The 20,491-nt window shown below is 34.9% G+C and overlaps 2 protein-coding genes across 2 annotated transcripts; one reads left to right on the forward strand and one right to left on the reverse strand.

Annotated features, from left to right (window-relative positions):
* Positions 1-13: 13 nt before the first annotated feature.
* LOC111046610 (mitochondrial import receptor subunit TOM70) lies at positions 14-14,310 on the forward strand. The gene is made up of 10 exons (XM_022332194.2): positions 14-557; positions 2,829-3,002; positions 3,443-3,650; positions 4,662-4,827; positions 5,715-5,928; positions 7,784-7,969; positions 8,947-9,171; positions 10,282-10,378; positions 10,753-10,876; positions 12,681-14,310. The coding sequence occupies exons 1-10, from the start codon at positions 342-344 to the stop codon at positions 12,835-12,837; spliced, it is 1,767 nt and encodes a 588-aa protein (XP_022187886.2). The 5' UTR covers positions 14-341; the 3' UTR covers positions 12,838-14,310.
* A 737-nt stretch (positions 14,311-15,047) lies between these two features.
* Positions 15,048-19,995, reverse strand: LOC111046602 (ATP synthase subunit g, mitochondrial). Its single transcript, XM_022332182.2, has 3 exons — positions 19,719-19,995; positions 17,295-17,455; positions 15,048-15,256 (listed from the first exon to the last, which is right to left on the reverse strand). The coding sequence occupies exons 1-3, from the start codon at positions 19,735-19,737 to the stop codon at positions 15,146-15,148; spliced, it is 291 nt and encodes a 96-aa protein (XP_022187874.2). The 5' UTR covers positions 19,738-19,995; the 3' UTR covers positions 15,048-15,145.
* Between the last annotated feature and the right edge of the window lie 496 nt (positions 19,996-20,491).

The following is a 20,491-nucleotide window of genomic DNA, read 5'->3' on the forward strand; positions in this document are numbered from 1 at the left end:
TAATTTTGAGCTGTTGTGTCGTGTGGTTGTGTCTGGGTCGTGTCGTTGAAAAGTCGTTGTGTGTAAAAACGTCCATTGGTGCAATGGAGAAACAGCAGCATACAGCATTTTCGTATCCAGTTTCAGTGTGTTTCAGTTCAGTTTTAGTTCAGTCACTCTCCACCCTCCACTCAATATCATTCATTCGTACCCCTTTACGTAAATTTTACCAGCTGCACATGAGTGTCAGTGAAAACCTTATTATAAGTTAAACCCTATCAGTAAAGTATAATTGGAATAACTTGTGGTTCCTTTTTCGGTTGTATTTTAATGTGATTATTACAAAACTCTAGTGTACTACAATGGATACCGAGAGATCGTCACTGATTAAATGGTCAATTGTGATCGGCACACCAGTTGTTGCAGTTGCGGGTTATTGGTACTACGTTAACAAATATAGTATTGTTGATGACTCCAAAAAGAAAGGAGGTGCTAAATCTACATCAACTGTTTCAACTTCACCCACAACGCCCGTTGTTATAGAAAATGAAATCGAAGAAAAGCCTGCAAAGAAATTGGTATGTCCTATGCTAATTTTAGGTTAACTTGACCCACAACGCAAAAATTTAAAGCTGCGTTTACACCAAAGATGTCAACAAAATTTTGTCCTCAAATGTTTTTTTACTAGAAATTTGTCGATTTCTCTGTGTAGAATACAAGTTGCTGTTCTCAAATTTAGGACAAGAGTTTTTTTGCCTAGAAAGCGAAGTGGGAAGCAAACATTTTGTTGAAAACAAGTATTTCTACAAGTTGACGACGAAAAAGTTACAAATTTTTCCTAAATGACAATAAGTCATCTAGGTCATATTTATATTTCAACATTAATGATCAAAAGAGGACAACTCTATAAGGTTTGTAACATGGCGCATCCCTTAAAGCTAATAATTTTACACCATAGAGTTTTTAAACAAAGGCGTCAACTTACAGAAATCCTTGTTTTCAACAAAAATGTTTTGTTTCATACTCACTGTGGAAATCACTAAGAAAGTTTCCAACAAAATGTTCCTCAACAAGTTCACGCCGACAAATTTTTTGCTCTATATTTGAGAACAGCAACTTTTTTAAATAGGTACCTTCGCTGCTTCCACACTTGTGGTATTGATGGCGACATAAAACTCAAAACACGTAACTCAACACATACTGTAACCATTCAGATCGCTGCGATCCAGTGACCTCTTCTAGTAAAAATTGAAATTATCACCTGTAAATTCATTTAGCCTACAATATATTATGCCTTGTCACACAGCAGCTACCGGACGGTTCTCTTGAAGGTGGTCTCATCCAACTGCTTTACACTATGAGGCAGCTTTTTAAAGAATTTCAGGGCAGAAATCCTATAACTGGCATGTGATCTGTGGAGGCGTCTCTTGGGGACATCAAACAGCTCACGGCGAGTGGTGTTGTGGTAGTGGATGTCACTATCGGCAGCTGTATCCTCTTGACATACACCAAGCACAGGATGATGTAATGGCTGATGACCGTCAGTACACCAAGACTAGCATGGATAGACTTACAGTTGGCAAGATGGTCGCTGCCTGTTATGATTCTTACAGCCTTCTTTTGAAGTCTCGGAACATCAACAGCCCCTTTTAAACGAACCCTTAGGAGCAATTTGATATGGCAATGGCAGAGAGCGTGATTCATCATTACCAGATACCTCTCAGTCACCAGGTCCCTCATCCTGAGCAGCAGGAAGCAAATGCGGAAGAGTAGACTGGTTACCTGCTGTATATAACTGTTACAGCTGAGTTTGCAATCCAAGACAAAACCCAGCAGCTTCACTGGATTCTGAGAGTCAGGCAGTTCTCGTGACAAGCTTCAATCTTTTGGGTCTCCTCATTCTCCACATCACTCATGAACCATGCAGACTTAACCTTTCAACCCTTCCAGCTTTACATATGGTTGACATTTTAATGTACATGAAAAGAAATAGGGAGATAATTGCTGACAACCATCCCATTCACAGGTTTCCTCAGCGTAACAACAATCTTTATTTGCCCAAGCACAGACTTACCCCCTATAAGAAGGGAGCCTTATATTCAGGCACAAAAATATATTACTCTTTGAAAAACGAGTTGAAAACGGAGACTAATTTGAAAGTATTCAAAAATAAAATAAGTGATATACTATTAAAGAGTTGTCCCTATAGTGTTGAAGAGGGAATGAGGTCCTTGTCTAGTAGTTTAGACGTATAGGTTTTTAAAAAAATTAATATATTGGAAAATATTAAAATCAATCTTGTATGTAACATATATGTAATTGACAGGAGGCATGTTGTGTGAGTTTCAATGAAGCTCACATATACACAACTAAGCGCCATGAATAACAATAATAATAATAAATCGATTAGCCACGTTTTCTATAAAGAAATCGACAATTTTCTTGTAATAAACTATTTGAAGAGTGTTATCAAATTTTTGTACATTATATTTATTAGAGGAGGCTGTGGCATAATACCTTTTTTGAAAAAAGTTTGGGTAGCCTATTTTATATTTCTAAAATAATTATTCCATGAGGAAGAGAATTAAACACCTTTTTTACTGATGTATTTTGTGTTTCTGTAATCTCTGTGTAATGCTGCTCCAATCTAACCAGATTCCAGATTCTTGCATTGTGTTCATGGACTGCGCTCATAATCCAATAATTTTCAATACTGAATGCAAAGGTTGCCAGATGATCAAATAGAAAGTACAATTTAACCTACCTAACGCTTTTATTTTGCGGTACAATATCTGACCTTGTCTGATTAAGTTTACAATTTTTGCTAAATAACTCTATTTCTTTTCCAGTCACCGTTAGAACGAGCGATTTCGTTGAAAAACTCTGGGAATGCACTCTTCAGAGAAAGAAAGTATGAAGATGCCATAAAATGCTATACTGAAGCAATTGATGTTTGTCCAGAAAATGATACTGCAAACCTTGCAACATTCTATCAGAACAGAGCTGCTGCATATGAGCAAATTGTGAGTTAATATTTTATAATTATTATATTATAAATATAATAGGTAATAAAACACATTTGAAAGTTTCTCTACCCAAGGTGCTCAATTTTTCCTCTCCTTTTCAACTGGTCTTGTGTTTCAAATACGTACTTTTAGTTTATGTTATGTATTATTTTATTGTGGTTTGGAAATGAACGTCTTATTATCTATTTATTAATTACAAAAACTACGGGAGAATTATGGAAGTTGTTTCCTAGCTATGAGAGGCGAGGAAGTGGGGAAAAGATCACAATATAGCTATTGATTGGTGGATTAACTCTTAATGAAATCATGTGAGCTGCATAATACTTAAAGCCTATCTTCATCTGCATCAAATTGATTTAAACTCAATGAATTTATTTTTGAAGATTTATTTATTGTTGGAAGATCATTCATAATACGATATTTTCACTGATTTACAGAGAAACTTCGAAGGTGTTGTAGCGGACTGCACTAAGGCGTTGAGTTACGACCCGAAGTATGTGAAAGCTTTCAACAGACGGGCCAAAGCGCATGAGCAGTTGGATAATCTCAAAAGCAGCCTGGAAGACGTGACAGCCTGTTGCATCCTTGAACAGTTCCAAAATCAGAACAGCATGACCGCAGCTGACAGGATTCTTACTAAATTGGGTGAGTTGAATTTCCGGCAAATGTTTAACATACTATCTGTCAATTCAAAAACATTAAAAATACATATCAATGACTAATAATCAGTTACTTGAGTTCATGAGAAACGTTTGAAAAAATTTAAATTAACTGGATGAAATAATTTAAAAACATAATGTCAATCAAGGAACCATGAAAATATTGATAATACATATCAAAAAACCGTACTACCGAAGGTGTAACTAGCCTTAATATAAACTGATAATAGATAACTTCTGTAAATACTTTAGATGCATCTTAATAGTCGTAACAGGAAATATGAAGCAGAAGTAGATAAATGATATAATGGGTTGAAGGAAAGTATGATGGAATATCTTTATTCCACCATTTCTTGTGAATGGTAGTCTGTCTGGTGGTAGTAGTAACTTCATAGGCAAGGATGAAGGATTACATAATTTATTTATTCATTGTTTACTCACAAGAACAATACAAAGTGAATACATGCAATAAATATGAATTGAATTTAACAAAATTCATGATATACTAAGTGAGGATTTGTGGTACAAAAATAGGGTAGTATTTCCAACTGTGGTTATGCATATACGAGGAAATCCTTCAATCCTTGAAGTTGTAAAAAGGTAACAGGAAAAGTGAAGGAGAAATGGGTATGATAGAATTGGATGAAGGAAGGTTATGATGGGATGGTTGATCTTTGGGCCAGGTGGTAGACAATAAATTGTAAAATCTATAGAAAAACTAGAGCAAATCAAAAAAAATGTGTTTTGCTCTGAGATATGCTGTTGGAATATTATAATGAAAGCATTCCATCCGTAAAATTAATCTATCATGCATTCCTCCCAAGTTTATCTCAATGTAATTGAATTAATTAACTGGAATCTGTCTTGATCAATGTAAAATCAATTTTCGTAATTGTAAGGTAATGTGATTAAACTTTCGTATCTTTAAAATTATTGTATTGTTGATGTGTTGTTTCTAAACAGTGCAAGTTTTTTATAAATGTTGTAATTTTTACAGGAAAGAAACTCGCCCAAGAGGCATTGCCCAATAAGAGGCCGGCGAAGTTGTCGAAGCATGTCGTCAAGCGATATTTCTGTGCTTTCAGTAACGATCCTATCATGAATTCCTTGAATAACGATGAACCTGATTATTTAATCTATGCAGTCGAAGAGCAACAGCTGAGGTGTGTCTCCCTTATTCATTATTATTTCATCTTCTCAAGCTCACAAAATTTCAATGATTTTTTTCAACACAACTATCTATTCATTGGAGTGATCCGTGGTCCAGTGGATAGAGTGCTTGCGTAGCAGCATAGTGATCCCGGGTTCGAACCCTCTCAATACCAAAAGTTTTTTAACCAGATCACTCCCGTGTTATCGGATGGGCACGTTAAACTGTCGGTCCCTGCTAAAGTATGACAGTCGTAAGGCCCATTGACGGCTTAAATTATATATTCAGGCGGTGGGACCTTCCCGCAAGGGACTCCCCACCAACAAAAGCCATACGAATTTACTTTTTACTTTATCTATTCATTCCCTATCAATGTCACCCCAAAATGTTACCAATATGTATCAATAATTCAGGTCGCCTCACCCAATTCAGATCAAATACATGAGTTAATTCGAGTATAATATTTTACCAATGAACCAAAAATTTCTATTTGTTCTAAATACTGAATTTTGTATTTTAATCAATCTTTACAGAAGTCTATTTCTATAATTCAGAGTGCGCAGTAGCAGTCAGCCATATTGAATTGATGACTCGTAACATCATTGTGAAAACAGGCAAATTATGTATTGGTTTTGGAACATACGTCTACTGTTTACATAGGATCTTCTTGAAAAAAAAATCGTTGGATGAAGTATTTAATGTAGCAAGCTAATTGCTTTCTGAAATATTATATATTCCTTTAAAAAATATTTTAAAATGTTTAGATTGGAAGGAGTTTTGTTTTCCCTTCAATTGTTGAACTATTTTAATAATTTGAAAATTAGTTTGGGTTGATAAATTTTTAAACCAACACTGATTTGAACATTTTGTTGTACTTTTTTATGGAATTGATGAGAACAGAGGCTTGGCGAAAGCGAAGAGACTTTTCCAAAAGGAGATGTTCGATGAGGTGCTCGACGCTTGCACCGAAGAGTTGAAGATTTCAGCACCAACCAGCAAGACAGCTCACGAGGCTCTCCTCTTCCGTGGCACCATGTATTTCCTAGTTGGCAACCAGAATAAATCATTGGAAGACTTCACAACGATCATTGATGGAAATTGCAACGATGTCAAGGTAATCTAAATTCTGTACTGTTTCACTATTACGATAAATTCGTTTTTGATTTCCGTTTCAATTGATTATATGAGTCAGTGTTCTATAATAAAAAAATAATTATTGAATATTATAACCGTTTGTTTCTATGGCAACTAATCAGTGTTGAGCTCGATGATCAGTGATAGTCCTTGATCGTAATAAGGGTACCTATTTCTTGAAACTCCCACGTATTTATAGGTTTTTATGGTTCAAAAGCACTAGGAAAATTGCCCATATCAATTTTATTCTGTAGTTATCTGTTTCTCTCTTAGGCTAGGCGCACGCCAGTTAGTCAAGACAAGACAATACATGATCAGACACGTTTAGTCACAATACTTCACATTGTTTCTTATCACGCAACTCACACTGATTAGGCTAGGTGCACACTAGTTAGTCAAGACAAGACAAGACATGATCAGACCCGTTTAGTCACAATACTTCACATTGTTGCTTATGACGCAAATCACACTGATTAGTCATTGTAACTATAAGCAACTATGTGAAGTATTGTGACTGAACGTGTCTGATCATGTCTTGTCTTGTCTTGACCAACTGGTGTGCGCCTAGCCTAAGCGTCTCGACATGGTAATGGCTGTAGGAAGTAGGGTTCCAATCATAATAGATTACAAAATGGGGATAATTTTTTAGCTTTTGCAGACATGGTTTTGCGAAATCTATGCGAACAATTAGGTGATTGATTTGGATTTTCAGAATGTAGAATAGAATAAAGTCTTTTCAAATAATCATTAAACGAAAATCAAAATTAGCCTAAATGTTGTAAATCTAAGACTTCTGCTACTGCAAATATTAGATTCTTCTGTGGCTAGAGGGGTGTTGGTAGTGCAGGTCATATGACGGACAGGTGAGGCTTGCCGCATTTACGTACTGTCCACCGCTCGTAACTTGGCTTCTGAGGTGTGAGGTGTAGGGGGGAAATGAACGAGTGGCGCCATGTTGTTGACGACTCGGTAGTGTGACTACAAACCGTGCTCACTAATAAAGCTATTCACCATTCAGCTTTCAGTTTTGTTTCCGCAGCTGACCGGAGTAAACGTCGAAATGTTGTGTTATTTTTTCATTGAGTTAGCCTAGTAGTTTTTTTTTAAATAGTTATAGCGGTTTAATAAATTAGTTTTAAAATAGTTATAGTGATTTTGTGGAATAGCTGGTTAAATTACAAATTTGGTGGAATGGAAATTGCTCAATTACATTTGGCGAAGGCAAATATACCACAGCGTTTGTTTACACGCTACCTGGCTCTCCAGTGCCATATGTCACGCCTAAAACTAGATCGACTGCATAACTTCCAGAGGCCAAGCTACGAGCGGTGACAGTACGTTGTCTGTTTTAAAGTCATACTGTCGTCCGTAAAGTCATATTTTCACAATTTCACACTAAAAGAAAATCAGGAAATAAGAAAGAAATACATGCATCTATTCACTGAGAAAAGGAATAAATAAAATCGATAGATTTATTAGAAATTTATTAAATAATTATAAAATAACTTTAATCTATCTTTATAATCTATCTGTGTTGTTTCCTGTTTTAATTAATATTATACATATATTTTTTATTATAATAAAATGAAAGGTGGTTACGGAAAGTACCTACCTAAGACTGTTCTCCCACTTTAATCGTTACCCTACCCACATACAAGCCTGAAGCTTTTAGGAAATCACTCTCAGCCAATAAAAAATGAATGATTGTCACATTAGCTGATAATCGTATTTTTTTATTAACTCACAACCTATAATAAAGAATAGAATTTCATTATTGTTAATTTGATTTGATTGTATGTTTATCTATTGATTTGATGCATGTGTATTCTTGACAGATAAAAGTGAACGCGTTGATCAAGAGAGCAGCGATCCACGTGCAAATCGAGACTCCAGACCTGCTGAGCGCCCTGGAAATCAACAACAAGAGGTGCGATACTTTGCCACAGAAATGCCTGGCCGACTTCTCCGAAGCTGAGACCTTGGATCCCAACAACTCCGATGTATATCATCACAGGGGACAGGTCAGTCAGTAAATATCATCCATCTGATTATAGTCTCTCATCAAGATTTAGTCAGTCAGTTAATATCATCCATCTAATTATAGGCTCCATCGAAATTCTCTGATAAATACTGTTTTCAACCGATGTATTTGAACGATTGAACTTGGAGTAGTTTTTCATCAATCTAATAAATCGAAAAGATAATTTTTTGTGAAAATGAATACAGTAAACAGACACAGGGAATGATATGATAGAAGTATATACCGATATATTGTCAATAAAACACTTCACTTGAATGAAGTTCATTTTTTACAAATTAATTAAAACAAAATGAAAACTTGTAGTACCCATTATTATAATAACAACAATATGAAAACTTGTAGTACCCTTTATTATAATAAAGAATTTAAGAAATAAAGTTTTCATATTGTTTTTATTAAATTGTTGTCAATCTATAACTTAGTTTCACCACTTGATTGCAGGTTTTTCGTTAGATGGTAGGTTTACCTTCCTATTGTAGCCCATTCATGATTTCTTGAGTTCACTTTTTGTATAGTTGAGAAGTTGATATTGTGGTAATTATTCATATTTTATTCATAAAAAGACTAAGAAATTGTCAAAACCACAGATTTTATTAAAATTTAGAAAGACCGGTTTCGATTGTTACACCATTGTCAATCTCTGATATACTCAATTTTTTAGTCTTTTTATTTAATTTCTTTAGTTATAAGCCCAGTTTCTTTTATTATTATAAAAATGGGTTCATCCTGTTGTCTCCATTAATAAAATTACTATTATTATCAATTATAAAATTTTATAAACCATTAAATCCATAGATTTAATGTAGATCTAATGGACAATTATATTTAATAAGCATCCTAGAAACCGGGCCTCAAACCCGGTTATTAATTTGATTCCTCTTAGTTTTTTCTCACATTAACTCTCAAGCGTGCACTAACTGTCGCTAAAACTTCATCCACTATAATTATTGTTGACAGGTGTATTTGCTAATGGAAAGAATGGAGGAGGCCCGAGAATGCTTCCAGAAATCTCTGCAGAAAACTCCTGGGTTTCCGATAGTGAAAGCACAATTGTATTACGTCGATTACAAGCTGGCAGCTGATAGGGGCGACATGGCAAGCATATCCCGCTCCATTGAGGGGCTCACCCAAGTTATGAGGGAGCGTCCAGACTGTGTTGAAGCTCACAACATTCTTATCCAGGTATGGCATTGCCTTAATCACATTTTTGTTTCGTTTCTCAACATTAATTTTATTTATTCATCTATTGGATAGCGCAAACAATACTAGGAAAAGAAAAATCAGTCTATTGCCTAATTTTGTTAACAGAGCTCTTGAAACTGCTGTATACATGCTTGGACTGTTTAGAAATATCAATATTGGAGCACCGAGCTTCGCTCGTTATCCTATTATATTAAGCGAGCAATTTCTGTATATCTGTTTATATTTTTAAATCTGGTTATCTGGTTATTTTTATATCTGGTTATTTGTGTTCAACGGATCTCGAAAACGGCTCTAACGATTTTCACGAAATTTGGAACCTAGTAGGTTTATGATATAAAAATTCGATTGCACTAGGTCTCATCCTTGGGAAAACTCGCTGAACGACATTAAAAGGATAATTCATCATTGGCTGAAACAGCTGAGACTTTGGTCGTCTGTGGATAGTAAAAAGTGAGCGAGTGATTCTGTAGAAGATCAAAATATCGCATCCCCGAAATTTATAAGCTGACGTATAACCAGCTGTAAAATATAAACACGATAATTTTAGAGAATTGTGTTGTCATGGCTTACTTTAGATCTTTTGGCTTTCTATCTATAGTAGGCTATGGTTCTGTTTATCAATAAATAAAAATGACTCGCTCACTTTTTACTATCCACAGACGACGAAAGTGTCAGCTGTTTCAGCCAAGGATGAATTATCCTTTTAATGTCGTTCAGCGAGTTTTCCCAAGGATGAGACCTAGTGCAATCAAATTTTTATATCATAAACCTACTACGTTCCAAATTTTGTGAAAATCGTTAGAGCCGTTTTCGAGATCCGAACATAAATAACCAGATATAAAAATATAAACAGACATACAGAAATTGCTCGCTTAATATAATAGGATATCATACAATCATACCAATCCAAAAGATTCTCATAAAGAAATTTACTTACAGATAGTGCATGAGTTCGCTTTGCTGGCTGTGCCAATTTAATTGAAATGCATTATTTAACAATCTCTTGAAATTGTGTATATTGTTGAATAAAGTATCTATTATTAATATTTTTGTGAATCATTACCATCATGAACATTTCAATTTTTGTAGGTTTGCAACAGCCAGAGGGACTTTTCTAGAGCTGGTGACTTGTACGAGAAGTTGATTAAAGATCATCCGGACAATACAACTGCTAGAGTTCAAAGAGGTTGGTATTTTATTTGAAGCTGGAAATCATCTCATTTCATCAACACTATCTCTACTTCATTAATAATCCAAACAAATGAGGTTGAGCGGGAGCAATTTTGTAATGCATTTCATTGAATAAAAAAAAATTGAAAATGAAAAAATGAACTTCTATGGCCCTTATCTAGAAGGGCCGAGTTCCACTCTATACTGTAATTAAAAATATCTATGTGTATCATATCAATTAGTTATGTTACTTAGTTAAGTTTTTTCATTTCTTGAAATGTTGGCTTCTTAAAAATACAAGAACTTTTATCAAGATTTTTAAGCTTTATTTCAGTATTCTTTCTAAATTTATGATAATATGTTTTAACATAATTTATTGGGATTTTGCAGCTCTATTCCATCTGCAAGTTCACGGAGACGTAGAAAAGGCAATTAAATTCATCGAAGAAGCCATCGAATTAGATGAAAACTTGGAACTGGCTTATGAAACATTAGCTCAGATAGAAATTCAGCGGTAAGTGAAGTTGTTACTTGAATAAATCATCCAGACTATAAACTAAACATTGTGGGCAAACATTTTACATGGACATTTATTATTTCATTTATTGTATAAAAACACTATAATCATGCCTTTGGAGGAAAAACTAGGCTGAGCCTGTACTATTTCTCTTCAAATTTTTTTTATAAAATGTTAATGTTGTCCAAAGATCAAGGTTATGGAATGACACACTGCTTCGTCGCTTGATTTTCGGTCCAGGAATACTGATATGAAAATTTTGAAGTTTGACGCGGTAGGGGTCGCATCTGAAGGGTCAGTTCACCATATTTGTATCCTCATTAAGTCAGTTTCCATTACTATCTGATTTAGAGAGTAGTGAACCTTTGCTGTTCACTATTTTGTCAAGTTCGCCCACTCGCTCGTATATTCAACGTGCCTTCCGCGCTTGCTTTGAGATTTCCCATCACAAACTATACTCCGTACAAAATTACTTCTGACTTGGGAGTGAAATGCTCAGCAGAGAAGGTATAGAAAGGTAGGGATACAACAGCGGTGCTGTTGCCGTTCTGAACGAGCCAGCATCTCTAATTTCTAGTAAGTGTTCAAGCGCTCATGTTGAACTTACGAAGTTTCCTCTCTGTAAGCCTTCAGTCGACTGACTCTAATCGACAAATTGGCTACTGCGCTTCTACCTAGGACTCTATCCATTCCATTAGTAATTGGCTGATCTCCCTCCATTTCTCTGCGCAGAATATTCCTCAAAGTCAAAAGTTATTTTGTACGGAGTATAGTTATGATGCTGTGGTGAATAACACTCATTTCTGGAGTGTGGAAGTCTCAGAAATAGAAATCAATGGCCTCCAGAAGAGCGAGTTCTCCAGGCGCCCCCCAGTTGTATTAGTTTCCAATTGTTCTGTTATTGTATAATGTTTTTGGATGATATAAATGTAAAGTGAGGTCCATGTTAACGGCAGTATTTGATTAACATTGGTGTTGCTATCCTTGTCTATCATTCGACAAAGTAGGTGCTTCGCTCCGCAACGTTGCAGATCGTTTTTTAACGATGTAGAAATATAATTATTGATTAAAATATTTAACCACAATAATGAAAATTCATTAGAAAATAATTGAAAAATAAATTATTTTATTCTTGATGAATAAAATAGAATTATTTCAAAACAAAAATAAATAGGGCCAGACCACATTAAGCGTTTTTTAGGCGCTAACTCAATCGGCCCTTAATATTCCATGGGATATACCGGTATCAGACATCTTCTATAGAAGGCAGTGGCAAAGCAGAGAATCAGCTAAGCTGATCTCTTATCTTTCCCACTTTCCGTGGACCTCACTATAGTTTTCAATGTTTCTGTTATTGTGCAATGTTTTTGGATGATAGAAATTTCTTCTTCTGGTTTTACAGCTCGATGTGAGCTTTAGCCTCTCGCACAAGAGCCCTCCACACATCACGGTCACATGCCTTTCTTCTCCATGCTATTATCCCCATCTTCCGGAGATCATCCTCCACTTCATCTCTCCATCGGTTGCATGGTCTCTGCTGTCGTCTTCTGCCCTCCATCCTGGCCTTATAAATTGCTCTTGGCATTCGATGTTCTGCCATTCTCTCAACATGACCAGCCCAGCGAAATCTTTGTGATTTAATAAAACGGACACATCCTCACCTCCAAGAATTTTATTTCATTGTTCGATATTCTTCTCCACACTCCATTATCGTTGACACCCCCATATATTCGCCTGATAATTTTTCTTTCAAAAATTCTTAGAGTGACAGAAATTTAGTTAGTATTATTTTCTGTTACAGATGCAATTTGAATAGAGCAATGGAGCTTTTCAACAAAGGACTGGAACTGGCGAAGAATGAGCGCGAAATGGCTCACCTGTACTCGCTTAGAGCTGCAGCTGATGCTCAGACGGTGGTTGCACGCCGCTTGGGGTTGGACGTCCTACTTCGCCAGTAATATTCAAAATTGAATTCGAATTTATAGTGCGTCTATGTATGTAAACGCGCACTATTCAAAGTAAACTAGTTTTAAGGCCTTCTTATGCACTAGACCCTTTCACTCTTTAATTCTGGACTCCTGTGCAAAGCACACGTAGGACGCAGGTAGCAAGCCAGTCTACATCCATCCAGAAAGGGCTAAATTAATGTTGTCCTTATTACAAACTGAAGGGCAAAATTGATGTTTATCCTCATTACAAACTAGATGTTGTTATTGATGTTTAAAATCAATCGTACACAACTCCTAAATTCTCATTTTGCTTTACCATCTACCATCCACTCTTTGGTTGTGTTGATGTTTAACGTCAACTCTTACCTGTTCTACTCTAGTGCAAAAGTTGAATATCCTGAATATAATTCAATTTTTGAATTTAGTAGCCGGTTTACTACTTGGAGAATTTCAGTTTTGTTACCATTTGAAAATAATGATTGCATTTACCATGTACATTCTTTTATTTTGTATCATATAATTTTGTGAAAATTTCCGTCACAAAATCTCTTCTCAAATCAATATTGCAAATCTAAATGCGAAGTATGGCCAAGACTTACAATCTTTGGTCCAAGACTTACATTTGAGTTGAATTCTTGATTTGTTCAAGAATTATTTTATGGTTTGAGTGATGAAACTAGTTTTTGAAAAGAAATTAAAATCTATGATCAAACTAGAAAGGAATTTTGCAAAAGTTTACTCAGTGGCTGAATATACTGTATATGTTACTATTTGCAAATTATTGATGTTTTTAAAAGTTATCTGAAAATGTAAGTTGATTTAAACTATTCATCAATTTTACTTCGAGAAACTAAATATCAGTTTTACATTGATTCTATTGCATTTGAATGATAAATTGATAATAAAAATATTATGCAACTAAAAGCTAATTATTATGAGAGTAATATTGTTGCAAAATGCACGATTTTCAACTTTGAGATTGTCATTGAAATCTGCATTTCATGTTATTTGCGCTCGTACCATCCTTCAACTGCCATTTGGTTCAATGGAAAGTTTTCACTCTCACACAAAATGTCACAACTTTTACGCACTGCTCTAACATTACTTGTTTCTTGGACAAATAGGTTTTTTAATTGAAATTGGAAGTAAATTTCCAAATCTTGAAAAGTTCTGAAATGGAGAACTCTGCTTTTACTCATTAATTCAAGCATTATTATATGTATATTTTGTTCACAATGTTGAATTGTTATTGTTATATATTTTATACTCATTTCTTGAATATTCGAATACTGTCGAAAACCATTTTTGTAAGAAAAATTGTTTGTGAAATGCTATTAAAAAATCATTTTAATTAAAGACATATGTGGATCGTCACAATTGTTTTTGAAGGCATAGAATTGTATCTTAGTAGAAAAACTATTCGACAAATTGATTATGTGTCACAAAATGTTAATAAAAATCTATTCTATTTCCAATAATTCATTCACTTCTGTTATTTATTCTACTCATTTACCTTAAGGATATCTGTTGTTTAATAATAACCTAGTATATAAAAATAAATATAATACTGAGTGGTTACTATAATACAAAGTCACTGGACTGTTGGTTAAAACAAGACTAGATTTAAGCTTATTTTAAACTATTATTGATACAAACAATACGTACAATATTTTTTATGTATTTTACAATATTATGAATGGCATAATTTTACCAACTATTGATAACTAGTGATACCAATATCTAAAACTATTGTTCTACGTCTGACTGTTATTTCTATTATTTTAACAAACTGTCCAACCATATTTACGCCACTCTATAATATAAGTTAATATCGGGGCACCGAGCTTCGCTCGTTATTTTTATTTATTGATCAACAGAACACTTTTCTAAAATGATCGTGTTTATATTTCACAGCTAGCTATATGTCATCTTATGAATTTCGGGGATGCGATATTTTGATTTTTCACATACTCACTTTTTTACAATCCACAGCTGTTTCAGCCAAGGATGAATTATCCTTTTAATTTCTTTCAGCGAGATTTCCCAAGGATGAGACCTAGTGCATTCGAATTTTTATATCATAAACCTACTTTGTTCTAAATTTCGTGTAAATCGTTAGAGCCGTTTTCGAGATCCGTTAAACATAAATAACCAGATATAAAAATACAAATATACATAAATTGCTCGCTTAATATAATAGGATATGAATAATGCAAGACTCAAATTCATTAATGATTTATTCTCTTTACATAATTAAAATTTGAATACCTTAGCCTATTGAACAGTTTAATCTACAATAATAATTTTCATGAATTTGTTAATGTTCATTGGGGAATTTGTATCCAACGAAGTGACCTCTGCCAATTACTTCACCAACAAAAAACCAGCAGGCAACTTCAGTGGCCACCAAGGTGTTGAGCCAAGCTTCCTGCAATTCACAACGTTATAGATCAATAGAAATCCAACAAAATCATATTTAATACACATCAAATCCAAGGAATGAGAAATAGCGAATATAATTTGAAACTTGCACCACTATCATTGATTCTTCAAGTTCCATTCCAGGTAAAGTCCCCGGAATCTATAAATTCTCATGAGCTAGAGAAAATTCACTTTTAATGCCAAATGCTCCACATCCAAATTTAACCTTCCGGTAGTCGCGCCCTACTCAATCATATACGAGCAGTCGCGTGTTATATTTTGTACAACATCCAATTTTCCAAGTATTATGTACTCTATTTACTGTCAAAACATATTAATTGTATAATTACTTTCCCATCTTCTTGGATTATTTTACGCCTATGAACATTTGGATGATTACCATTTCATACCCCAATAAGGTTCATCAAGCAAAGCCATCAATTCTGTGTTATTGGTTCGTTTACAGTCCCCGTATACAGTCTTTCCCTATTTCATGCACTGTCGCGACTAAATGGCACCTTACGACTGATCCATTGCTCGGTTAATACTGCAACTCAGTGGAGTGATGGGGGGAAAGTTTTGGAATGCATAGGTGACTCATTCACCGACACCTCCCCATTCAATAGAATTTGTGCAGCAAAAAACTGACAATTTTGTACTTTTTACAACAGCGCGACTGTCTTAAGGTTAAATAGAATTGAATCACATGGTGGTTAAAATTCGAGAATGTAGCACAAAATATACAACCATAGCTTGATTTAATCCTGGATCAAGTTTCAACTGCTAACGGACCTAAATGGTACAGCCAAGTATCAAAAGTAGCAGTAGCTATATCAAAAAGTGTTTAGACCTGATGGCGAAAGAATAAATGTATATTTTATTATAAAGTAATCCTAAATATGAAGTCTACTGGTGTTGAATCTTCGAAGAGTTGTTCCTATTGATCAGGTAAGATTTTAAAATGTCTAGAAGAGAAACCCCTCTATAATATTAGAAAGGATATTTAAAAACTAATTTCAAAAAATGGTATTCTTTTGATAAAGCATCATAATTTGATAAGAGTAATACAATCGAAAGCTTGGCTTTCTCCAAGCCTCTCTCTCTTGTCTTCAATCAATCACTGATAAAGAGTGATACAATCGAAAGCTTAGCTTTCTCCAAGCCTCTCTCTCTTGTCTCCAATCTATCTTCTCAATCCTTAATAAATCATATCTCCTCCTCGAATTGCCCCTTTTCCTTCTCGAGTGAAGTTTCTCTTTGAGCACTATTTTTTGCTTCTGTCTTCATTCATCCTGTAAACATGTCTGAACCATCTTAGTCTCTGTGTCCTTTATAAAGCGTTCTATACTACGGCCTCTTATTAATTTTCCAAGTTCAGCATTAGTTCTACTCCACTCTTCTCCTTCTCTAACAGGCACGTAAACTTTTCTAAGAACCTTTCGTTCGAATACACTTCAATTTGTATACTTGGTCAAAGTCCAACATCCAGAGTCAGTGGTAACAGCAGCTCTTGTAAGGATTTCATAAATCTGGTGTTTCTACTGATGAGCTCTTTAGAAGCTTTATGTTGCTGTAATATGCTCTATTTTCAGAAAATATTCTCTGCTTAATACTGGTACTCATCATATCTTGATTATTTAATTCAACACCCAGATAACTAAAGTTTTTCACCCCTTCAAACAAACTATTATCGATCCTTAGGGCCAGACCACATTGAGCGTTTTTTTCAGGCGACAACTCAATAAGTCAATCGGAGAGCTTCCTGCCCTGTCAACTCTAAAATGCCTAAAAAAACGTTTAAATACGATCTGGTCCTTAGACTCTGCAAAACTCTTTGCTTTGACTTCTTTATCTTGTTTTATTCTAATTGATTACGAGACCAATCTTGTCTGCCTCACTTTCAAGCAATTTATAGTTGTACTGTAGAACATCTTTTCTTTTGACAATTATAGCTACGTCATCTTCACCTAACATTTTATGAAAAATATTGCCTTCCCTGTAAATATATTTTTATATCGAGAGTAAGTAGTTTGATGATGTCTCACCTTGACGGTCAATTCCTTCCAACGGCCATTTTTGGCTCCGCAGACGATGTCATTGATTCCTTCCCGAACGCGGCCAATATCACGCGGTGAGGGAGGGGTCAGCTCAGCTTTGGCGTACCTCAAGAAGGTGGCCAGGTTTGGCTTGGCAGCGTCCATAAGACCTGAATCAATTTGGAAAAAATTGTGTAAAATATTTAAAAGATAAAAAAATTGCATGGTTGCCTGTAAAGTTGGTATACGGGCGAAAGTTTTACGTGACAACGACTTTGAGTGGTAAAATAATTATTTTAATGTGAATATTCATTCCTATAGTAGGAAGAAGGATGAAATAATAGTAACAATTTAAAACATTTATTTATACAAAGAATTATATTTAAAACATTAATTTATACAAAGAGTCTCGCACTGAATTTCATATTAACAAAATTTTATTTTTACCTTCACACATCCTCAACAAAATCACTCTGTCTCTCTCGCTCTTAGGCGGGCTAACTGTGCTCGATTCAATTTTTTACATAGCAAGTCGCGCTCATTTTTTCAAGTTAAACAAATTATTATTGGCTGAGAAACGATTTATACTACTTTTGTGATTGAAAACTACCACAACATTGTGATTACTACAACATAACCTATTCACTTATACATATACTTACACTTATACCTATTCACTTATACTTATTCACATAACCTATTCACTAAGTAGTGGCGCAGTTGCAGGAGATTGCTCCGTTTCACTCTCTCTCCAGGTGAATGCCTTCGGGCTGCGGCTTCGGCTGCTGGTGCTGCTGCGTTGCTCGCCACTGCTCCTATTCGTGCTCTTTCCAGACGACCGTGAACCGAAACGAACGCTCTCACTCGCTCTCATTGTGAGCGCATAACGTGGGAACGTAACGCAGTTTCTTGAAGTGTCACCCGGCAAACCAATTTATAAGACGTTGTCACGTCAAAATGATTGTTTTTACACTTTCTCGTCGACTAAACACCGATTAGCCACTTTTACACGATTATCGGCCGACATCGTCCAGATTCTAGCCCGGTGTCGTGTGGGGTACATTTACCAAAGCAGTCGGCTAAATATGGACCAACAGATATTGTGTCACGTGTCTCCGTCATGCTCGCTCCCAGTCGTGTCCCAGTCATGTTTGAACATGATTTTCCCTGTTTGAGGTTGGGTAGACCGTTTTTCCCCTAAACTCGGACTCGAGCCAGACATTTGGCTCAAACCAGGTACGGTTTACAGCGAGTGCATATTATGATTTCTATGGCGATAGTTACTACTATTGATAGAAAGCACTTCCAGTGCACATTTGTAAAATGTACCCGGCTTAACCATGTTCAATATATACGCATATACGTAGCTTGATGAAATCATGCATTAGAGTTTCAGTAATTTACCAAGCAAATTTAAAGGTAAAAGTAGAAAGGTAAAATCATAATGGATTTTGCTCTTGTAATATATTATGTAATGGTCAAAGCCCTTCTGTGTGCTAAGCTTACAGCAATCGTTAGAGTGTGGAATGCTTTAACGATGCCGGCCCAAAACCATCCCGACTTGTCGGCAAGAAAGCGGTTAGTATGAAAGCGGCCAATGTTCAATTCTCAATACGCCAACCTTATCAGCTAATCTGAGAGCTTCCTATCCTTGTCGTGCCGGCGAAAAATCGGTAAGTGTGAAAACAGCCATTGTCTGAGAATTATTGTTGGTGAGATTTAGCTGTATTCACAATTACCGATTTCTTGCCGGACCGACACGACAAAAAGCTTTCTGATTATAAATATGCTAACCCAATCAACCAATAAAAGATCTTTCATTCCTGTCGTACCGGCGATTATAAATATACTAACCCAATCAACCAATAAAAAAGCTTTATTTCCTGTCGCGAGAAAATAGTAAGTGTAAAAATGGCCAATTGGAGAACATTTTGGAAGTCAACTCGGCGAGTACTAAAACTACGGTCATTGAAATGCTTGTGCTTAATAATGCTTTTTTGCTCAGTTCAACTATTATCAAGGTCTCAAGTATCACATATAACTTTTATTATTAGTTGAACTTATCACCGAGTTACATTCCAAATATAAACCATTAGCTGTTCCGATGCCGATTAAACTTGAATGGTCCATACAGTCAAGATAGGTCTATGGAATATAAATATTAGATCTACAAGCTGTAAAAACTCATTATCCATAACACATTATTGAGATATATGAACATTTAAATATTGACAAAGCTCAATAAAAGTATCTCGATAAAGAAATACGAGAGATTTAGGCTATGATACAGACTAATGTTGTAAAGGTCAAATGTAAGGCCTGTTCAATAGCTTCTAATTCAACTTCAAAATATGGAAGAAAGGTTACTTTGATAATGATTAAGCATAGTGATAAATTTGAACAGTATCCAATATTATTTTAAATTAAAATTACCTTTTAGAATAGTAGCCATTTCGTAAGTCTTGTGATTCTTCGGTGATCTGGGCCAGACAATTTTATAATGGACGTTGCGCAGACGAAAAGAATAATTTTGCCTATGCCATCTCTATCAGTTTTCATCTTTGCTATGAGATTTTGATAATGGGACGACAAAAATTCGATTCGCTTTAATCATAAAAATTATTGCTATAAATTTTGACCGTCGTACAATGTTATTGAAAATATATTTGCATACAGAGCTTCACGTGAGCATGATGTCAACAAGGGAAAGGATATACAAAATACACAAGTATAAAATATCAACTGTTCATTCTTGTTCAAAGTATTCAATTTTATTTTATTCATTGAGGAAGTATATTTCAAAATTGAAAAATAATAAATTATCATGACTGAAATTGGATATTCTGTTTATTGATTGTCACTCATTAAAATAAAACAATCTGGCAATGTAGTGAAGGTGAAGAAGGTTATCACTACCAGCATAGTCAAATGATAGAAAAGGATAACAACACCAATGTCAATCAAATAATATCATTATAATGTAGACCTTACTATTTATACAGTAAGATTCACGTTAAATAAAAAGTCAGTCAAAAGGGAAGAAATGCGTGGTTGCAATTTTTTGGTTTCAACAGTATTTAGACAAGCTGATTTTAGCTGTGATTCAAGCTATTTGATTGAATTTGATATGATTCAAAATATTGATCCTTGATTATAATGATTAATCATACCCCATTATATTCTACTCATTGTAAATGAATTGTAGA

This window comes from Nilaparvata lugens, chromosome 5 (genome assembly GCF_014356525.2).
Source record: "Nilaparvata lugens isolate BPH chromosome 5, ASM1435652v1, whole genome shotgun sequence".
NCBI lineage: Eukaryota > Metazoa > Arthropoda > Insecta > Hemiptera > Delphacidae > Nilaparvata > Nilaparvata lugens.

Excerpts from the sequence above, each read along its gene's own strand:
- LOC111046602 (XM_022332182.2), bottom strand. Across the intron at positions 15,257-17,294 it reads GGAAGGAATTGACCGTCAAG|GAAGCTTGGCTCAACACCTT; the intron begins GTGAGACATCAT and ends TGTGAATTGCAG.
- LOC111046610 (XM_022332194.2), top strand. The coding sequence starts at position 342 with ATGGATACCGAGAGATCGTCACTGATTAAATGGTCAATTGTGATCGGC. Across the intron at positions 3,003-3,442 it reads CTGCTGCATATGAGCAAATT|AGAAACTTCGAAGGTGTTGT; the intron begins GTGAGTTAATAT and ends ACTGATTTACAG. Across the intron at positions 3,651-4,661 it reads CAGGATTCTTACTAAATTGG|GAAAGAAACTCGCCCAAGAG; the intron begins GTGAGTTGAATT and ends TAATTTTTACAG.